Source organism: Malaclemys terrapin, chromosome 7 (assembly GCF_027887155.1).
Source record: "Malaclemys terrapin pileata isolate rMalTer1 chromosome 7, rMalTer1.hap1, whole genome shotgun sequence".
Taxonomy (NCBI): domain Eukaryota; kingdom Metazoa; phylum Chordata; order Testudines; family Emydidae; genus Malaclemys; species Malaclemys terrapin.
Genome location: NC_071511.1, coordinates 40,166,657 through 40,186,312, shown reverse-complemented (window position 1 = coordinate 40,186,312; position 19,656 = coordinate 40,166,657). Strand labels below are relative to the sequence as shown.

General features: G+C 39.1%; 1 protein-coding gene across 6 annotated transcripts in view; it reads left to right on the top strand.

The window, feature by feature from the left end:
• SLC6A1 (solute carrier family 6 member 1) overlaps positions 1–19,656 on the top strand; it is a 134,134-nt gene that overhangs the window by 86,568 nt on the left and 27,910 nt on the right. For 4 of the 6 annotated variants that reach the window (XM_054036118.1, XM_054036117.1, XM_054036116.1 and 1 more), the window contains exons 2-6: positions 8,655–9,075; positions 9,754–9,885; positions 11,559–11,659; positions 18,266–18,375; positions 18,505–18,637. In XM_054036118.1, coding sequence (XP_053892093.1) covers positions 8,838–9,075; positions 9,754–9,885; positions 11,559–11,659; positions 18,266–18,375; positions 18,505–18,637 — 714 coding nt within the window. In that variant the 5' untranslated portion in view covers positions 8,655–8,837. The remainder of the gene's footprint in view (positions 1–8,654; positions 9,076–9,753; positions 9,886–11,558; positions 11,660–18,265; positions 18,376–18,504; positions 18,638–19,656) is intronic. The other 2 variants (XM_054036119.1, XM_054036120.1) reach the window with 1 other exon arrangement.

The following is a 19,656-nucleotide window of genomic DNA, read 5'->3' as shown; positions in this document are numbered from 1 at the left end:
AAATCAATTTGATCTAAGCCACCTCTTCACTACCCCAGTCACTTGGCCACCCATAGGGTCTCAACATTGATATGGCTACAGCTTTAACTTTCAGTGCATCAACTTTCTGTTTTACTCGCTGGCCAAAACAAATATCAGGAAGTCTTGCATAGTTCCAGCTTAGAGTTTTCTAATGGAAAGGGAGGTTTTCCTTATGTGTAATTATTGTACTGCTGCTTGAGAGAAGATGGCTGAAAAATCTGAACCAAAAACAGGAAAAAGAAATATTCCTTCCTTTTTTTGGTTCATCATTTTGTTGCTCAAAGCAAAATGCGGCCCCTGTGTGACAGGGTGCTAAGCAGAAAACTGCTTAGCCACCCCTCTGTCAGTCTAGCTCCAATTAAGGGAGGGGAATTGGAGCTGGGTAGATCACCTGGCCCTGACTGGGGAAGCTGGAACAGCTGCTGCCTTATCGGGCTGGGGCTGGATAAAAGCCCCAGGGGAAGGAAGCCAAGGGAGAAGCTGGAAAGAGGGAAGTGGCAGTAGAGGAAGGGCAGTGAGGGGAAGCAGAGAGAGCGCGCTTGCCCCCTCTCTCCTGCCGGTGGACTGTAAGAAGGGGACTATATGTATGGTGGAAAGGGGGTGGGAACATAACCTGTAAATTAAAACACCAGGTGAGCACTGCACCAAGGTCTCTGTGTGACCTTCTCAGCCCAGCGGGGGCAGGAGCCAGGAGGGCTCTGTTATACCCTGATTTTCTCTCTGGTGTCAGCACACAGAAATCATCATTTTCAGTACTGCTGCTTACTGTTTTTTCCCCCTATTTTGTTTATTTCATAAAATGGCTTTGTGAAACCCAGCATTACTGTGACAAAACCAATCCTTAATGCCAGCATCAGATCCCCAGCTGAGAGCTCACAAGAGCTGTGGCAAACCCAATCAAGTAAATGGAAGGAAATTGAAGCTAACTTGTTTTGAAACCCATAGTAGAGGTAGCTTGAAAGGTCAGAGGTAGGACAATTGTGGGCAAGAAAAGTGTGGCTGTCCCACAGAATAACCTGCAGGGAGTTTTACATTAACCACAAGACCTGCAAAACCTCATCGCCAATGTCCATCTTCGGTTTTGGCCCAAAGGATTTCCACATTGAATTCAGTGGGACTCTGCATATCTGCAGGGTCCACGTGTAGGGGAGCTCCTTACCATGTTGGAGCCTTAGATTTGAGATAGCCATTAGGTTTTAAATAAGTGAACGGCCTGTCTATGCTTTATTATTATTTAGCTTTTGAAGAGTGCACATCTGCATCTGCCTAAAATAAGTGATTACATAGGTGGTTAGTGTCAGATATGATAACAGAATGCACATTTATGCCTCTCTAAACTGGATGGCAGGTTGCAAGGGGAGTAACTTTAGTACACAATAGGCTAATTTTTTTTTAAATGTCCATTTAGCAAGACCAGTCTAGGGTTTGAATTTTGCCCCCCAAAAGAATTCTGTTAAAAAGAATGGCCATTCAGAGCATTACAAATCTGAGTACCTGCCTACTGAGACTTGCACATCCAACTGCATTTCCTTCACTACTGGTGTCTGTGACAAGTTCCAAGATTTGTAATAGGAAATGTAAATCATGTAGCCCATCAAACAATACAGGAGGCCAAATCTTCTGTTCGTGTAAATAGGCACAACTCTATCCAAAGAAGTGACATCTATTTATACTAGCAAAGGGTCTGGACTAATATGCATGGAAATGTTTAGCAGATATTCCAAACACATTTTACGATCATTTGCTTGTCTTTACATAGCTCCTACAGAAATCATATTCAAAAACATATGGTATACAACAGTGGATATTATTTTATTTTGGGTGATTAAATATTGCTCATACACAGACAACATGGACATTTAGTCCAATATGCAGTTACCCAGTAATCTGTAAGAAGATGTAGTTACAGTGTACTTAAAAAGCATTTACAATTACAGGTGAGCATATAGTGTACATGTGCATTTTTGTTGTTTTTTCAGAGTCATCCAATGCATTTACACTTGAAAATTTGGTCTAAAGTATTTACATTACAAAATGTTTTAAAATGAATATTATCACATCCGTTACCAGGAGTTCCACAAAGGGCCAGATATTCAAAGGTATCTAGGTGCTTAACATGCAGATAGGAACCTAGGATGATTTTCAGAAGTGCTATTGATAGGAGTTGAGGACTTCTGAAAATCCCACTAGGTCCCTATCTTCATCTTTAGGCACCTAAGTACCTTTCAAAATCTGTCCCAAATGAATGTGTGTGGTAAAATAGTACATGCAGTATAGCATCGTATTTTGCATATGTGTATTGCATAGTAAAGAGGTCACTTATGCAGGCAGTAAATGACAACTATGATATTTTGGCCCTAAGAGGAGCTTGCTCATGGATATCATGATATGGGAGGTGACCATTTCAAATAGATTCAGCAATCCCAGTTTCATGCACCAAGTCTACTTTGGTATGTTGCTTACACATAGTTTGTTTTACAGCTAAAAACTTGTGGTGTATGTAGAGTCAATATCCTTTGAACATAGTTCACCAATACAAATAGAATTCTAACAACAGCTTTCACAATAGGCTTAATTCTGCTACCACTCAAGTCAATGGAAAGAGGCAATGAAAGTTAGATCAGGCCAACAGTGTGTGTGCATGTGTAAGGCAATGGTGTTTAGAATTTCATAGAGTTAGAACATAGCCTTGAGCCAGGACCTGGGAGCTGTTACACTCCAGTGAGGGACACTGGACAGTATGGGGTGAAGCTAATGGATTCCTTGACATAGGGGGCTCATTCATTAAAAGGAAGCTTTGGTTTTTCATATGCTTGTGTGTATGGTTCAGTTTAATAGATTCCAAAGTCAAAAGGAACCATTGTGATAATCTAATCTGATTCTTTTATAACACAGGCTACAGATCTTCCCCAAAATAATTCCTAGAGCATATTGGTTCCATATCCTACCTTCTTGATTTTTGGTACCATTTGTAACAGACGTTGCTGATATCACTGTGTGCTTGAGTTGTATGAGGCCAGTTCTTGCACCCTTGAAATACATCTCTTAGCAGCTTTGGAGAAGGGGATTTAATCCTTTTGTTAATTAAGGGGCAATATAGTGCTCTACCTCTTTCCTGTCCCTCCACTCCCTGATTTATTTACATTACCTTGGCTGCAGTTTGTGCTAAGCTAATAGCCGTGCTTCAGGAATGTGGTCACAATGCAGATTGTTCAAATGGCATCCAAAGAACTGTTTGAGGGGGCACGAAGGGGCAAATCATGCCCATCTCGGCCATCATGAAGACTCCCTGGCATCCGAACCAGTGAGGTTCTGCTATGCAATGAGGGCAGTGAGACAGGAATCTAGGGGGCCACCCAGGAGTGTCCACCCTCAGTGTGACATGGAACTGTAGCAGTTCAGAGTGGGGCATGGGAATACTGGAAGAGCAGAGGCTTGCTGCTAGATGGTTCTTTCCATTTTCTTTCCCACATCCTTTTTTTTTTTTTAATAGGTCAGGATTGAAGTGCATTGGTCAAACTGGGTTCCCAAGCTTGCTCAGTTTAAGGTTGCTTAGCATCTTCCCACCCTGTGGTTGACTGTAGCTGGAGCTTTGATTCCTTATTATCATAAGCACCACACCCATATTCAGAAAACCATCGCATTGTCCTGAGACAGACTTTCCAACTCACTTGAGTTCCTTTGAAAATTTCAGCCTAAGGGAGATGGACACAGATTTGGACACCTGTCTCCATAAAGGCTCCTGGGGAAATCTCAACCTTAAACCCTAAATAAAGGAGTAGGGTGAATATTTTACCATTCGTGTGTATTTAACTAGCCCCCAACAATACTTTTTTGCCAGAATCAGGGAATACTGGGCCAAATTAATCACTCCCCTGACTTCAGTTGAGCTATTGAAGGGGAATTTGGACCATTGTGTCACAGCATAGATATTTCTATTTTAAAGTGAAAGTTTTAAAATAAATGTCCAGGTTGATAAGCCCAACATGTCTCTTCTGATTTTTTTCTGTTGACTGGCACAGGCAGTTTTATTCTTTCTATAAGTGGATAATAAAACCCAAAAAAGCAATGTGCATGGAAAACTTAAAGAATGAATCTGAGGAAGCCAAGCAGTCATCCCACAATGATAAAGTTGTGTGAATTTGTAACGGAAGAAATGACCGCACCGCACTTAAAGTGGGGGGAACATTGTCTGGGCTTGCAGAGGGAAGGCAGCAGTGCTTTATAGTGAGGGGGAGGGAAAGGGAAATGAGATCAGAAATTGCTGCAAAAGGTGAACAGGAATGTGAGGTCGGAAGGCTCTAAAGGTGCAAGTCCTGGGCATTGGAAGCCCCTTTTTCCATACCGCAGGAAAGGCAGCACCCACCGTCCCTCCCCTAGAGGTGGCGAATATCAGATTGGGTTAGGACCTGCTGTGGGCTTTGTGCTAGTCACTCCTTTTTAGGGGGACTGGGAAAGAATTTTTCCCACACCACCAGATTGGCTTTGGTGGAATGACGTTTTTTCACCTTCCCCAGAGCTGGTGTCAGGGAGGACCTTTTCTGGTAAGAAGAAAAGGTGGTAGACTATATGTCGCAACTTATTTTGTAAGTGTGAGGTGGATGTCCAGTGCAGGTACTCCATAGGGAAGGCATCCAGTGACCAGATAAGTAGCCTGGTAAAGGACTTAAAAAGAGGTGCTGAGTAAAGGAACAGAACAGGGGAGGTGGGTTGGGGACACCTATGATTGGTACGGCAGGGAGCCAATCGTACCCCATTCTTATATCTCACCTTAACCATTCTACGAGGTGGGTGGGTGGTAAGGTCCAAGCTATTGGTTGGCTGAGGGTAACCTGGATGGAAAATGAAGGGGGGCTGGTGCGGGTAATGATTTGAATAAACATGGATTTGCCTGCACTGAACACTTATCTGCTGGGTAGACCCAGACAACTATATAATAAAGTTGTGGCATGATTAAAATCCATATCAAGTGTCTCCTGTCCTTTCGGCATACCAGACAATTATTATGTATACATAGTGCTTTAAAGAGCTTAGTGCTTGTCCCAAGAAAGCTTAGAAAGGCACAAATGGGTACAGTACAATGCCCAAAGATAGTGCAATGTATTGTAATTCTGACCTGTACGGCCCACCACCTGTAGGGGTGAGAAAATAGTTTAGTCTCTCTCTGCTTTTTGCTCAGACAGTCCTTGGCTACCATGATGACATTTCCAACAGGGGTGCAAGATATGGCGGTGAGTCAGTGACATAGATCTCAGCCATACTCCCAGCAGGAGTATCTATTCTACTTTGCCTTTTCCTCACCTTTCATTAGATTCAGCCCCCTCTTTCTTGAGCACGTAGTATGTGTTAATGACAAGAAAGCACAGCTTCAGTTGAAGTTCCAATGGAAAATGCCACATATTTCAACATAAAAAAGATCTGAATAGGCAGTAGAACACTCAATACCAGTTAATTTTCCTGTAATATCCATTGCTGTTCAGCAAATCAGCAAAGTAACATTTGCAGTTCTGTACTTTCATCAGTAGGTTGGGTTAGCAAATTGTACAGTTGTTACTACATAATAGCAGAGTTGCCTGTGGTGAGACCCATGAGTTTCATAGTGTGTCCCTGATGGGGAAGGCCAAATTTTCAAAATGACCTCAACCTCATATGTGAATCTGACACTGACACACAAACACGCTCATTCTTGAGTACATGTGTCTTTGCATGCACAGAAATCCCACATTTTCCCATGCAAGCTTTGTTTACAGATACAAATCAGCGAGCTAGTTGTTTAGGTATCCAAACTTTGCATATAAATTTAGGGAATGGGGGATTTTGCCTGTCCAAAAAATCCTAGCACAAAAACTGCAGATGGAGATTTAGAAGCCACTTTGCAGCAACTGTCCTTGATCTGAGCCTGTGGCAAAGAAAGAGAGGCTGTTAGAAAAGAAATGTGCTATTGTGTGTTACAATGGTACAAAATGGTAAATGAAATGTCTGCTACATTGGAGATGCTGGGAATGATCACAGCTGCTCATCTTTAGCCAATCTCACTGGTGCTCTTGCAGTATTGTAAGATTAATCCTTGGTTACCCAGTGCTTACAGCCAGCTGGAGCAGCATTCTGATACCTACATCTGCAATTTTTGGTCCAGATGTTGGCAAAACGATGTTCTCCCCCCCCCTTAAAAATCAGAGATAACACAAAGTTTGCTGTGCTCGCAAACAAACACCAACATGACCAAATGGCAAGGGGAGACTGATTTTTCCCAAGGCCCACACTCCCGCTCCAAAGTTGGCAGCATGCAGACACAGATGGGAGCCTTTACAAATAATATGGATACAGTACCAGATGCCCTTACCAAAAGGAAAGTCTCCAAGCCAGAAAATCAAAGTAAATGCATTTATCTTTTAATTTTAATCTAATGGTTGATGAACTGGAAAGCATGGAAGAAATATCTGATATGTGGAGAAAGCTGGAGATACATGTCATCACCGATCTCTGCAGTCAAAACAACTGTACATAAGCATGGAATATGATGGAGAGAAGAATCAAACATCTTGAGCAAGACACACATGTCTCAAGGACATGCTTTATGAACCTGGCTGACTTGTATTTAACAAATCCTATCCATCAAGTATTAAATATGAAATGGGATATTTAGTATATTTTTAGTGCTTGAAACTAATCCTGCAGAAAGATCCAACAGACATGCACCATAATACAGAATATGGTAATTTAAAATATGACCAGAGATGTATGATCAGAGGAGATGTGCTCTGAATTGCAGCTCAAAAGGAGGAGGACTTAATCAGAGAGTGATATAAATTGTTGGTAATTCTCAATTTGAGTCTAGCAGCAAAATGGAGAGAAAAGAACATAATGTTATAAAAATGTATTTGTGATTGATGGATGTGTTCTTTCCAGCACAACTCCAAGTGATTTATCCAAATGAAATCTTTCTATTCACGGATGTGACCTGTGGATCAAAGAGGAATAGAAAGTACAGTGATATTTGAAAAGTTTCAGAGGACTGTTTATAACTGAGAGTCTTTTAAACTGTCAGTTACAATTTCTGTTGATTATAAATACAACCTGCAGAGTAAAGCCAATAAACTCTGTCTTGTTTGTTTTTATTTCAGAAAAGTGTGAGTAACTTGTTCTTCCTGGGCTTTTTATCACGCATACTGCTAACACAGGAACAACATGTATGATTTCTATAGGCAGCATCCAAATAACTTTACAGTGAATCTTGTTGTTTTCATTCCAAAGTTCAGTTTTAATTATTGTTAACTAACTGAATGCATGCTCAGCTCCCTCGTTATTAAAATCATTTGCCCCTTGCAAATGACGTATGGATGTTCAGTATTCAAGAGCTCATATCCTTAAAGATGTTGGTTGAATTGAAATTAAGCCATTGAAGTCAATAGGAATTGCAGATGCGTAGCACTTTGCAGGAGATGTCACAAGTTATTTATAGTACAGTCATGCCTATTTTCTGCTGCTTCTCCTGTGTGTACTCAGGCCACAAAAGAGTAACATGGACATGGTAAAGCTGTGCAGAATGATTGATTCAGTACTAGCAAATGCTGTTTAAATGGCCCAAGGGTGTAACCCATACCAGAAAATACAGGGCAAGGATGGTGTGATCATTATAGCCTGTTACCTTAAATTACAAGGTAGAGTGAATAATCTGTGCTCTGTATGCTAGCTGTTAATTGTAAGAATATATAAGTGTGTGACTTACTTTACTTCATCCTTTAAGGGTTGAGCCTTGTGGTTCAATATAACCTACTATTTGCAAATTCCTTTGGGAGTCTCCTGGATGAAAGGTGCTGTTATATATGCACCGTCTTAATAATAAGAGGACAGCAATTATCTGTAGAAAATAACACTGTGATAGTCATGATGGCTCCCTGCAAATAAAGAGAACCTGCAATTATCATGGGAATAAATCTTTAACATGTAAATGTAGACTGTCAATGATTTATTAAAATTTGAACAATGAAAACATTCCTCTTTTAAACTCTTAAAGCAGAGATTTCATTATTGACACATCATGCCTTGGAGCAAAATTATGCACTGGAATGTGGAAATGCTGGGTCCCTGACCAACCTGTAAATTAATTTTAAACTCCTATTTTCTGCAGGCAAAACTGCTCCAAATTCTAGTCGGAAAAAATATTCCTAATCTTTATTAAAGCATGGGCATTACTTGGGATGTGTGAAGAGCCTTTGTTTAATTTTCATGACTGTTGCCACCACTCTGTTGCTTTTCTTGGAGCATAAGATAAAGTCAATATAGACCATCACGTTCTGATAAATGTTATGCTGTGCTATTTGGAATTGTTTAATGCATGTTTATAGAAGCATGAGATCTGAAGCTGACTATGTAGTTTCATGTTTGCTCTCTCACTATTTTATCTCTGATCCTGCTATCATTGAGTCAACACCGAACCTCCCATAAGGCAGGATCAAGCCCTTAGATAAAACATACAGCAAAAGAAGCTTTTATAAGGAAAGGCCTCAATTCAAAGGCTATTAAATCAATGGACATTGTCTCATTGATATCAACAGGCTTTGGATCAGGCCTCAAACAAGAGGAAACAGTAGAAGCACTTCTGAATTCTGTTTTGATCTTATGTCTTACAGATTAATAGAGAATCTGATTCTGGGATTTTTGATTCGATCACAAACCATTACAGCATTGTTTTATTTTACCAAACTCTTAGCTCCCTAGTTGGGTAATTAAGAGCCGCAAAGCTGCTGTCCACGTGGACTGGTGCTGAAATTTCTCGTCCACCTGCCAGAGCCTCTCCAGCTAAACCCAGAGACATGGCAACGAATGGAACAAAAGTTGCAGATGGACAAATCTCCACTGAACTTAGTGATGCTTCAATCACCAATGACAAGCCTAAAACCTTGGTAGTGAAAGTACAGAAGAAGAAAACAGATATTCCAGACCGAGACACCTGGAAAGGAAGATTTGACTTTCTTATGTCATGTGTGGGTTATGCCATTGGCTTGGGGAATGTGTGGCGATTTCCATACCTTTGTGGCAAGAACGGCGGAGGTACACATTTTATTTTATGCTTGTAGCCTGCAGTATATATTTAGACTAGACCTCCCCACAACATGTTTATTTTAACATTAAAGTGTAAGTTGCTCCTAATCTTTTTTCCACCTATAAAAATAAGAAAATTAATTGTTTGCTTGGTGTGGCAGGGAGGGTGCCATCAAAGAATTGGTTATAGCTCTTTGATTCTCAGGGTGGATTTCACTGCTGTGGGGCCTGTGGACGTTAGAGCAGCCTGGGGGCTGGCAACTTTAATTAGCCTTAGCTGGAGCACATTGCAGTGCCACTCCTCACCCACTACACCTGGGATGAATTTGTGGGGCGATGGCGTGAGGGCTGACTACACCAGCTGTGAGCTTCCCTATGGCAGGGTAATTCTCATCCAGCCAGATCCAGCTACTTTCCTTCCTCTTTGTGCCACCTGAACTATTTTAAAAGCAAGCATTCCAAATTATATTAGGTGAAGTTCTTTTCTCCTTGACTTTCTACTTCTTAGGGCTAATAGTTGTTCAGAAAGTCATTCATGCATGTTAGCTATTTTGAATAATCAAAATAAAAATGATACCATGAAAAAAATCTGTTGTATAATAGGTATGGAAGTATTGGACTCTTCATAAAAATGTAGATTTAAGATAATTTTTCCCTGTAATGGACCACTTGCTGTATTCCTTTTAGGAGCATTCCTGATTCCATATTTCCTTACTTTAATTTTTGCTGGAGTTCCACTATTTCTTTTGGAATGTTCCCTTGGTCAGTTCACATCTATAGGAGGCCTCGGAGTCTGGAAGCTTGCTCCAATGTTTAAAGGTACAATATGAGATTTGTATTAACATCTACTGTTCTGATACTTCTAGGTCACAGAAACTGTTCAATGCACTTACAGAGCAGATAATGTTCCTTCATTTTTACTTTGCTCATTTTTTTTAAAGAAACATCTGATTTTTTGAACTGGGGCTGAAACTTTCAAAGTCATCTAAAGGATTTAGACACTCAGATTCCATTAAAATTAATAGAAGTCGGGCATCCACATTTCTTGAGTAGTTCTGAAAATCTCAGAATAAATGTTTTACTTAGTCTTATAAATTTATATTTCTGATAGAATATAGAATAGTAAAGATTGTTTTGAATAGTTCTATGTTGAGGAGGTATAACATATAATGGTTTCAGTTCATAGCAGTGTCAGACAATCTCCTTTTATCCTGGTTCATATGGGTTTTCAGCCCCTGTTTTTTATTAATATTATTATTTGTATTACAATAATGCCTAGAGGTCCCAATAGAATAACTTTGTTTGAACCTCAGAGCAAAACTTTGTCCAAAACTTCTTAGTTTTTCCTGGTTTGAGATGCCAACAATGAGAAACCGTGAGTTTTGTTTTGGTTGTAAATGAAACCACAGCACCCAGAGCTAGGACTTTGGGTTAGTAGTGAAACCTGAAATGAAATAAGTTTCAAATATGTATTCAAAAGTTAGTTCTGCTCCACACTACAGTACACATTTTAGCTTTTCTGCATTGCCATCTGTGTATGTGACTTTCCCCGTTGAATGCAGACCATACCATACTTACTTCCACCTTGTCCCCCTCTTGTCTGGATTACTGCAATAGAACTACACCTGGAAAGCATCTTGGAAAATTCAGGCAATGCAGGTTACAGCTTACATAATGGTGTTTCCCACAGATAACACATTACATCTGTGCTCTACAGTGTACACCAGATCTTCTCCAAGCACAATTCAAAGTACTGACTTTGGTTGACAAAGTCTTTTATGGTTTGGGTCCCATGTACCTCTGAGATCAGCTTGAATACCATACAGTCCCTCGAGGGGGTCCCGTGGGAAGCTGAGGGTGGGGCATTCTCAGTGGATAGCCCACAACTCTGCTCCCTGCCTTTGGTCCAACACAGCCTGAGTTTGCTGGCTGCTGGGGGATAATTATTCTATGTCCACAGGCATTTTCTGAGGGACCAGGGTTGAGGTGTGGTGACTTACTTGAGGAAGCAACATGATTAGAGTGTGGGTATGTGGGTTGGGAGCTTTTCATATGTATTGAAACATAGTACTGCACATAAAACTAGGCCTCAGTTTTCAAAAGTACCCACTCATTTTGGGGTGCCAACTAGAGACATCTAGGAGATGCTTGTTTTTGTTATTTTCAGAAGTGCTAAGCACCACAACTCCAGTGGAAGTCAATAGAAGCTGCAAGGGTTTATCATGTCACAAAATCAGGGATCAGGTATCTCAATTTGGGTACCCAAAACATGAATCACCTAAAATTAGTGTCCACTTGTTATAATGTTACGTCTAGAGTTTCAACTGGATGCATTATCAATAAATCAATACGATGTAATTGTTCTGTATATGATGTTTCCCCTTCCAACTGTCACCATTTATATTAGTGCTGATGTTGTTAAAAACATTGCTAAGAATAGTAGAAAAATCTCTAATATTCACTTTGTTTTGTTTTGTTTTGTTTTCCTGCAGGCGTGGGGTTAGCAGCTGCTGTCCTGTCCTTTTGGCTAAATATTTACTACATTGTGATTATTTCTTGGGCCATATATTACCTATATAATTCATTTACTACTGTAAGTGTGTGTGTACTTTTGTTTTAATAGAAGAAGCAAAAACTTGTTGCTGATAGCTGCTTAATCCAATCCACCTCCTTGTAAACATCTTTGTAGATTTAAAAAATATTTTTTTGAGAACTAAATTGAACGGAACCTCTTATATTTAAGTAGAGAAAGTTTAAAAAATATAAACAAAGTACACAAAAACTCCCTTTTTCCCAAGAAAAATTTAGAATGAAAAAAAAATGTATTCAGGGCTTTTCATTCAAAATATTACAAAATGAAACTCAGTGAAAATTTCATTTGGATTCAGTTTTTCTAAAAGCCAAAAATTACCAAAATGTGGGAATTTTAGATTTTTTCTCTCTATTTTCAATCATGATTGCATGGAATGAATGAGGTTTAAGGTCCCCTAGACACCCACCACTTTTTTTCTCTTCCTTTTTCTCCTTTTTTATTCTGTAACTTCTCTAATTTTGGAAGAGTTAGAGTGGCAATGTTGCAGTGTTTCATTTTTCCTTTTGCCACTCTGTAACTTTTCCAATGTTAACAAAGTTTTGAAAAGATACAGTGAAAAAAGTGATGGAGGAAAAAAAAAACTTTGGACATTATTCACTTTGTTGCACTTAGTGGGAAAAAGAAGGAAGACAGAAAAATGGGGGGAGAAGGAAATTTGAAATGTTTTTGGTTTTCAAAAACTGAAACAAAATAAATTTCAGTTTCAAAGAAGTTTTGTTTCATTTCAAAATTTCCCCTTAAAAGACCAGAAGTGTTGTCAAAAGACCAAAAATGTTGTCAAAAGACATTTTCATGCAAAATACTGTGTTCAAAGAAACCCTATTTTTCATTAGAAAAATATTTCAGTTGAAAGATTTAAATGAGCTCTAAAGTTGAGTATTGTTTTTGTCAACAAGCAATATCACTAAAATAGAGGTCTATTATAACTGGATCTACAGTTGGCACATTGAAATTTTGGACTTATTAATTTCATATTTATTATTCATAATGTATTAAGCACCATTGCTGTACAACTGGACCCACTCATGCAGTTTTTATGAAGTTCTTACCCAGTCAAAACTCCTATTAAAATGAATGAGAGTTTTGCCTCAGGACAACACACTTCTTGTAGAGCGCAGTCTAAATCAATCTTCATTCTCTTCCACTATATACTGAATTGAATTTCATGGAAATTTAAGTGGTATTCCACCCATATGTGTGATCTATAGATTGTAGGAGATGCCTTCCATTTAGTTCTCCTCAGAGCAAGCGTAGGTAAAACAGATCTGATCTTGTGTTCCTTATTTACCAAGATGCTCCACTCTTCTCCCCCAAAGAGAAAGAAAGAAACAAACAACAATGTAGCACTTGGTGAGCACAGAACAACAACTCCTCTTTAGAAACATTTTTCTCTATGCTGCCATGTTGTTATAAGATAGAGGCCCAGATTCTCTGGGCTGGCCAAGCTCTGTTCGTCAGAAGACCGTGGACGGGGGAGGACAAAGATAGCTTTTCTGCATCTTTGGGGTTCCCCAATCCTGAGATCGGTTCAGTTCCCCTCAGTGCATTTTAGAGCAGCCTCAAGGCAGTTTGTAACTCCAGAGAGGTCTTTTGGAAGCCCTGGATTGCCAGAGTGCAGTGGCACTCCAACCATGCCCCACACCAATGCAGAAGCATGGTTCTGTATTATCGAGGAACCATCTACATAGGGGAAAACTTAAGGAGGTCAGTTAAGACAGCTGTATGACTAATTTGTGCCAATGAAGTGGCTGAAAGGAGCCATGGCAGAGTCAAGAATCTGGCTCAGTTTGTTGATGATGTTTTGTTGTTCAGTATTGTGCATGCCACAATGGAAATTCAGCTTCCATTAGTCTCTTTTGACTTGGCTTTTCTAAGGAAGCTTTACTTTGCTTCTCGTTATTTTCTATAGTTCGTATTTAAGAAACTTTCGTTTTCTATAAATTTAAAAAAATGGGTAGAAAAAACAATTTGGTAAAGCCACTTTCAAAACACATTGAATTGAAATGAATACATACTCCATCAGAACTTGCATCTTGTTTCTGGACAAGTGCCTTAGTTAGGGACTTAAGGTGTTTTCATGATTCATAGATTTAAGGCCATAAGGGACAATTATGGTCATCTAGTCTGAGTTCCTGTATAACACAGGCCATAGAACATCACTCAGTAATTTCTGCATCAGACTCATAATGTCTGTTTCAGCTATAACATATTTGTTAGTCTTGATTTAAAGATTGAAAGTGACAGAGAATCCACCATGTCCCTAAGTGAGTTGTTCCAATGGTCAGTTACCCTCACAGCTAAAAAAGAGTTGGGCCTTATTATTAGTCTGAATTTGTCTAGCTTCAGCTTCCAACCACTGGATCTTATTATGCTTTTCTCTGCTACATCTATCAGAAATGTCTTCCCTATGTAGATACTTGTAGACCATGATCAAGTTACCTCTTAACCTTCTCTTGGATAAACTGAATAAAATGAGGTTCTTGAGTGTCTCACTCTGAGTCATATTTTCCAGACTTTGAATAATTCTTGCAGCTCTTTGTTGAACCCTTTCCAGTTTTTCAATATTATTTTTGAAATGGGAACTTCAGAACTGGACACTATATTTCAGTAATGGCCTCACTAATGCTGTATACATAGGTAATACCATCTCTCTACTCCTACTTGAAATTCCTCCTCTTATGCATCCAGAGATTGTTTGCTCTCTTACCCACAGCATTGCACTGGAAACTATTGTCCAATTGGCTATCTACCATTACCCCTAAGTTCTTTTCAGTGTCACTCCATATCAAAATATTGTCTCCCAAACAAGTTCTTTGTTGCAAGATATATGACTGCATTTAGCTATATTAAAGTGCACATTGTTCAAACAAAAGTGTACTTGACCAAACAGTCCAGGACAGTATGTGTAACTGACCTGTCCTTATCATTATTTACCTCTCCACCATTTTTTGTGTTATCTGCAAATGTTATTAGAAATGATTTTATATTTTCTTCCAGATTATTGATAAAAGATATTGAATAGCACTGAATCAAGAGCAGGTTCCTGTAGAATCCCACTAGAAACACCCCTTAGGAAAATTCCCCATTTATTTATACAGTAATTACTTTGAGATATATCAGCTAACCCAGGAGTTCTCAAACTGGGGGTCAGGACTCCTCAGGAGGTCGTGAGATTATTATATGGGGGGTCGCAAGCTGTCAGCCTCCACCCCCAAACCCTGCTTTGCCTCCAGCATTTATAATGGTGTTAAATATATAAAAAAGTGTTTAATGTATTGGGGGGGTCGCACTCAGAGGCTTGCTATGTGAAAGGGGTCACCAGTACAAAAGTTTGAGAACCACTGAGCTAACCAGTTATTGAGCCATTTAATTTGCACTATACTGATTTTGCATAGTGCTGATATTTTTATGGGACTAAGTCAAATGTTTCACAAAAGTCTAAGTCTATTAAGTTAATACAGCAGCCTTAATCAAGCAAAACTGTAATCTCAAAAAGGCATCAAATCTGTTTGTTGACTCTCCTTTATTTCTTTACTGCTTGCATCCCATATCAGTCTTTTTATGATCTTTCCCGGCATTTATATCAGGCCAACCAGCCTGTAATATCCTAGGTCATCTCATTAACTCTTCTAAAATATTGGTGCAACATAAAGTTTTTTCCAGTCCTCTGGAACTTTCCCAGTGTTCCAAGATTTATTAACAATTAATTTTAGTGATTCAGAGAGCCCCTCAGCCAATTCTTTTAATACTTATGGGTGTCCTGTTGATTTAAAAATGTTTGACTTTAACAATTTCTGTTTAACACCCTTTCCATTTACTAATGGAATAGAAAGAATTTCCTTATCGCTGTAAGACAGTGGTTCTCAAACTTTTGTACTGGTGACCCCTTTCACATAGCAAGCTTCTGAGTGTGACCCCCTAATAAATTAAAAACACTTTTTTATATATTTAACACCATTATAAATGCTGGAGGCAAAGCAGGGTTTGGGGTGGAGGTTGACAGCTTGCTACCTCCCATGTAATAATCTCGCAACCCCCTGAGAGTTCCCGACCCCCAGTTTGAGAACCCCTGCTGTAAGATGTGAATACAACATCCTGCTTCTTTACAAATACAGAACATAAATATTTATTGAAAACGTCTTCTTTTTTCACTCATGATAGACAATTTTACCATCCTTATCTAATATTGAACAAATATAATATTGACCTCGATACCTGGGAAGCTACTAGAGCCATGTATAAAACATTCCATTTGCAAATAGTTGGAGGATGAAGGAGTGATCACTAGCAGCCAGCATGCATTTAATAAGAACAAATCATGCCAAACCAGCTGGATTTTCTTCTTTGACAAGGTAACTGGTTTGGTGATAGGGGGAATGCAGTGGACATAATATACCTGGACTTTAGCAAGACTTTTGATACAGTCCCACATGACATTCTTATAAGTAAGCTGAAGAAATGGTGGTTCAGCAGAACTACTGTTAAGTGGATACATAATTGGTTATACAGCCACAAACAAAGAGTAACTATTAATGGAATGATGTCAGATTGGAGGGAGGTCTTAAGTGGGGTTCCGCAGAGATCTGTTCTGGGTCCAGTGTTATTTAATATCTTTATTAATGACCTGGATATAGGAATAGAAAGCACACTGATCAAATTTGCAAATGGCACAAAGCTAGGGGAGGTTGCAAACATTTTGGGGTATAGAATTAAAGTTGAAAGGGATCTTGATAAATTGGAGAACTGGGCTATAAACAACAAAATGAAATTCAACAAAGACAAATGTAAGGTGCTACACTTAGGGAAGATAAACCAAATGCACAAATACAGAATGTGGGATAACTGGCTTGGCAGCAGCACTGCTGAGAAGGATCTGGAAGTTGTGATGGATCACAACCTCAACATGAATCAACAATGCAATGCTGTTGTAAAAAAAATCAAATGCAATTTTGGGTTGCAGTAATAGAGGCATAGCATGCAAGTCACGGGCGGTGATAGTACCACTCTACTTGGCGCCAGTTAGGCCTCAGCTGGAGTACTGTGTCCAATTTTGGTCACCGCTGTATAAAAAGGACATAGAGAAACTGGAAAGGATCCAGAGGTGGGCAACAGTATGAGCAAAAGGATGGAATGCAGCCATATGAGCAAAGGCTGGAGGAACTGGGTATTGTTAGTTTGGAAAAGAGGAGATTAAGGGGGGCCACAATAGCAATCTTAAAATACTTGAAAGGCTGCCATTAGAAAGATGGAGAAAAATTGTTCTCTTTTGCCACAGAGGGCAGGACAAGAGGCAATGGGTTCAAATTATAGCATAGTGGATTTAGATTAAATCTCAGGAAAAACTTCCTAACTGTAAAACCAATAGGACAATGGAACAGACTGTCTAGGGAAGTCGTGGAAGTTCCTTCACTGGAGGTTTTCAAAAAGAGGCTGGATAGCCATCTGTCTTGGATGGTTTAGACACAACAAATCCTTCATCTTGGCCACTATATGACCCTTAAAGTCCCTTCTAACTCTATGGTTCTATGAGATTATGATTCAATACCAATATTAGGATTTTGTTAGTTGATGATGCATTTAAAGAATTTCTTCCTATTTTCCTTAACCTTACTGGCCATAGATTTTTTGTCATTGATACCTTTCAGCTTTCTTAAACATTTTCTTAAAGCATTCTAAAACAATTCCCAAGTATTATTCACACTTTTACTTTTTTCCTCCCACTCAATTCTGCTCAAGATTGCTTTCAGATCTGGGAAATTGGTCCTCTTAAAGAACCAAGTTTCTTTGTTTGTGACTATATTCTATTTGCACATAACATTTTCTGGATTTTGCATAACATGTTCTTCATGAAACAAAGTTGTTGGTAGTCTGATATATGTTAGGAGTGTAGGATTGGGGTCTAAATTGGAGTATTTTGACTTTCAATTCCCATGAAGTCTCTGATAAACTCACTTTGTGTGCTGTAACTTGTGCAATAGTCTGCAATAATATATAAAATCACTGGCTTCCAAAAGTATGACTATCAACAGGGTTTATATTTTATTGACATCAGCGTTGTCCAAAATTACCTGCACAGATATTCAGTCATTAGATTCTGGTTTTATCAAAACATCAATTCTTAAAGTAAGGAACACTGTTGTATAAAATGCCACTGGAAAATAGCAATTGTAGTTCATGTTCCTGTAAACATCTCTCCTCCTCAGTCTGAGAGGAAAACTGAAACCTTTGGATATGGTGTGCTCAATAATAGTCACATTTCATTACCTTTAATGTAACAAGGACTCTTGAGCTCCTCTCCAGAGCAGCCATAGCTTAAAGAACTGTCAATACACTCTCACATTTTGAGAGGCTTAGCTGATTCTGAAACATTTTTGCCTGATATGGTGAAGAAAGGAGGAAACATTTTCACATTTGATTCATATGATAGAGAAGAAGTTAAATAACTTTTATGGCAGACATTCCCCCAGGGATATACGTGCAGTGCAGAACTCAACCTACATCAGCTTTCGAATCAGCTGTCATTCCTAGTAAGAGAATATACCTGAGGTAATGTTTACTTGTAAAACATTTTTAGTAGCTTGACTCATATTTTTTCTTTTTAAATAGACTCTTCCTTGGAGACAATGTGGAAACGCATGGAACACAGAGCGCTGTTTCTCCAATTACAGTATAGTAAATACCACCAACATGACAAGTGCTGTGGTCGAATTTTGGGAGTAAGCTGAGCAGAATCTCTCTATACATCATTTGTGTGCATATACATAGTTCAGCTTGTTATAATACATATACATACCCACTTCAGAATAAGCAGTTGTCCAATGCGCCATTCTTTTTGCTGATTCTAGACGCAACATGCACCAAATGACAGATGGACTGGAAAAGCCAGGGCAAATCCGATGGCCATTAGCGATTACACTGGCAATTGCCTGGATTCTAGTGTATTTTTGCATCTGGAAGGGGGTAGGCTGGACAGGAAAGGTAAGATTTAGAACTGTTGTAAGTGCTCTTAAACTAAAACTATGTCTATTTTGCTCAACCAAGTATTTTTAAAATTCGTAAGGCAAGATGTACTAGTGACAGACATCTTTCTGGAAAATGCCTCTGAGATATTGAATGCTGCCCTACTACAAAGTTTAAAATCTTCCATTTTTTTTGCCCTGGATTTCTTTGTAAAGCATTTTGTAACAGTGTTTGAAGGGTTTTGATAATTACTCAAAAATTACTTGATAATTACTAAAAATGAGAGCGAGAGAGAGACCTGATTGGTGAGGGAATATCTTTTGTAGCATCAACCTCTGTTGGTGGAAGGGGCAAGCTTTCAAGCTTCACAGAGCATTTCCCCAGGTCTGGAGAAAGCAATTATAGTCTCCAAGCTAAATACAAGATGGGACAACTAGTTCAGCATAAGAGGTTCACACATGTTATAGAACTCCACTTAAAATGAAGTGGGCAATTGCCCATTCATCTCCTGGAACCAACACAGCTACAACAGCACTGCAAACAATGACTAAAAATGTCCATACAAAAATAATGAAAAGCTTCACGAAAAATGGGTCAATTTAAAATCATGTAAAATGGATGTAGATGTGATGTACACCTCCCTGCACCACAGTTGGTGAATCTGGCCCAATATGTTTAGTAATGTACCTGTACCTGTCACATGTACTTTGCACAAAATCCTGTGTGTAAGAAGAAATTCACAACTTCATACTTTGGATCAACAAGTAAGTCCTTGCTTAATGAAGCAGCTCTGTGTGTGTGGGGTATTGGGGGAGAGGTTATAGTTTAAGGACTTAATTCTTAGCTACCCTAAGGCTTCTTTGCACCACAATGGCAGTGTAAAGGGGAGCAGGTTGTTTACATCCAGTTAGAGGCCCCTTTACCTTGCCAGGACAGGTTAAAACAGCCTTCGAATAAATGAGAATCAGGCCAAAAAAATTGAAACATGCAACAGTTTGGATATTATCATTCAGGGTCTTCTGTGACCATCAATACTT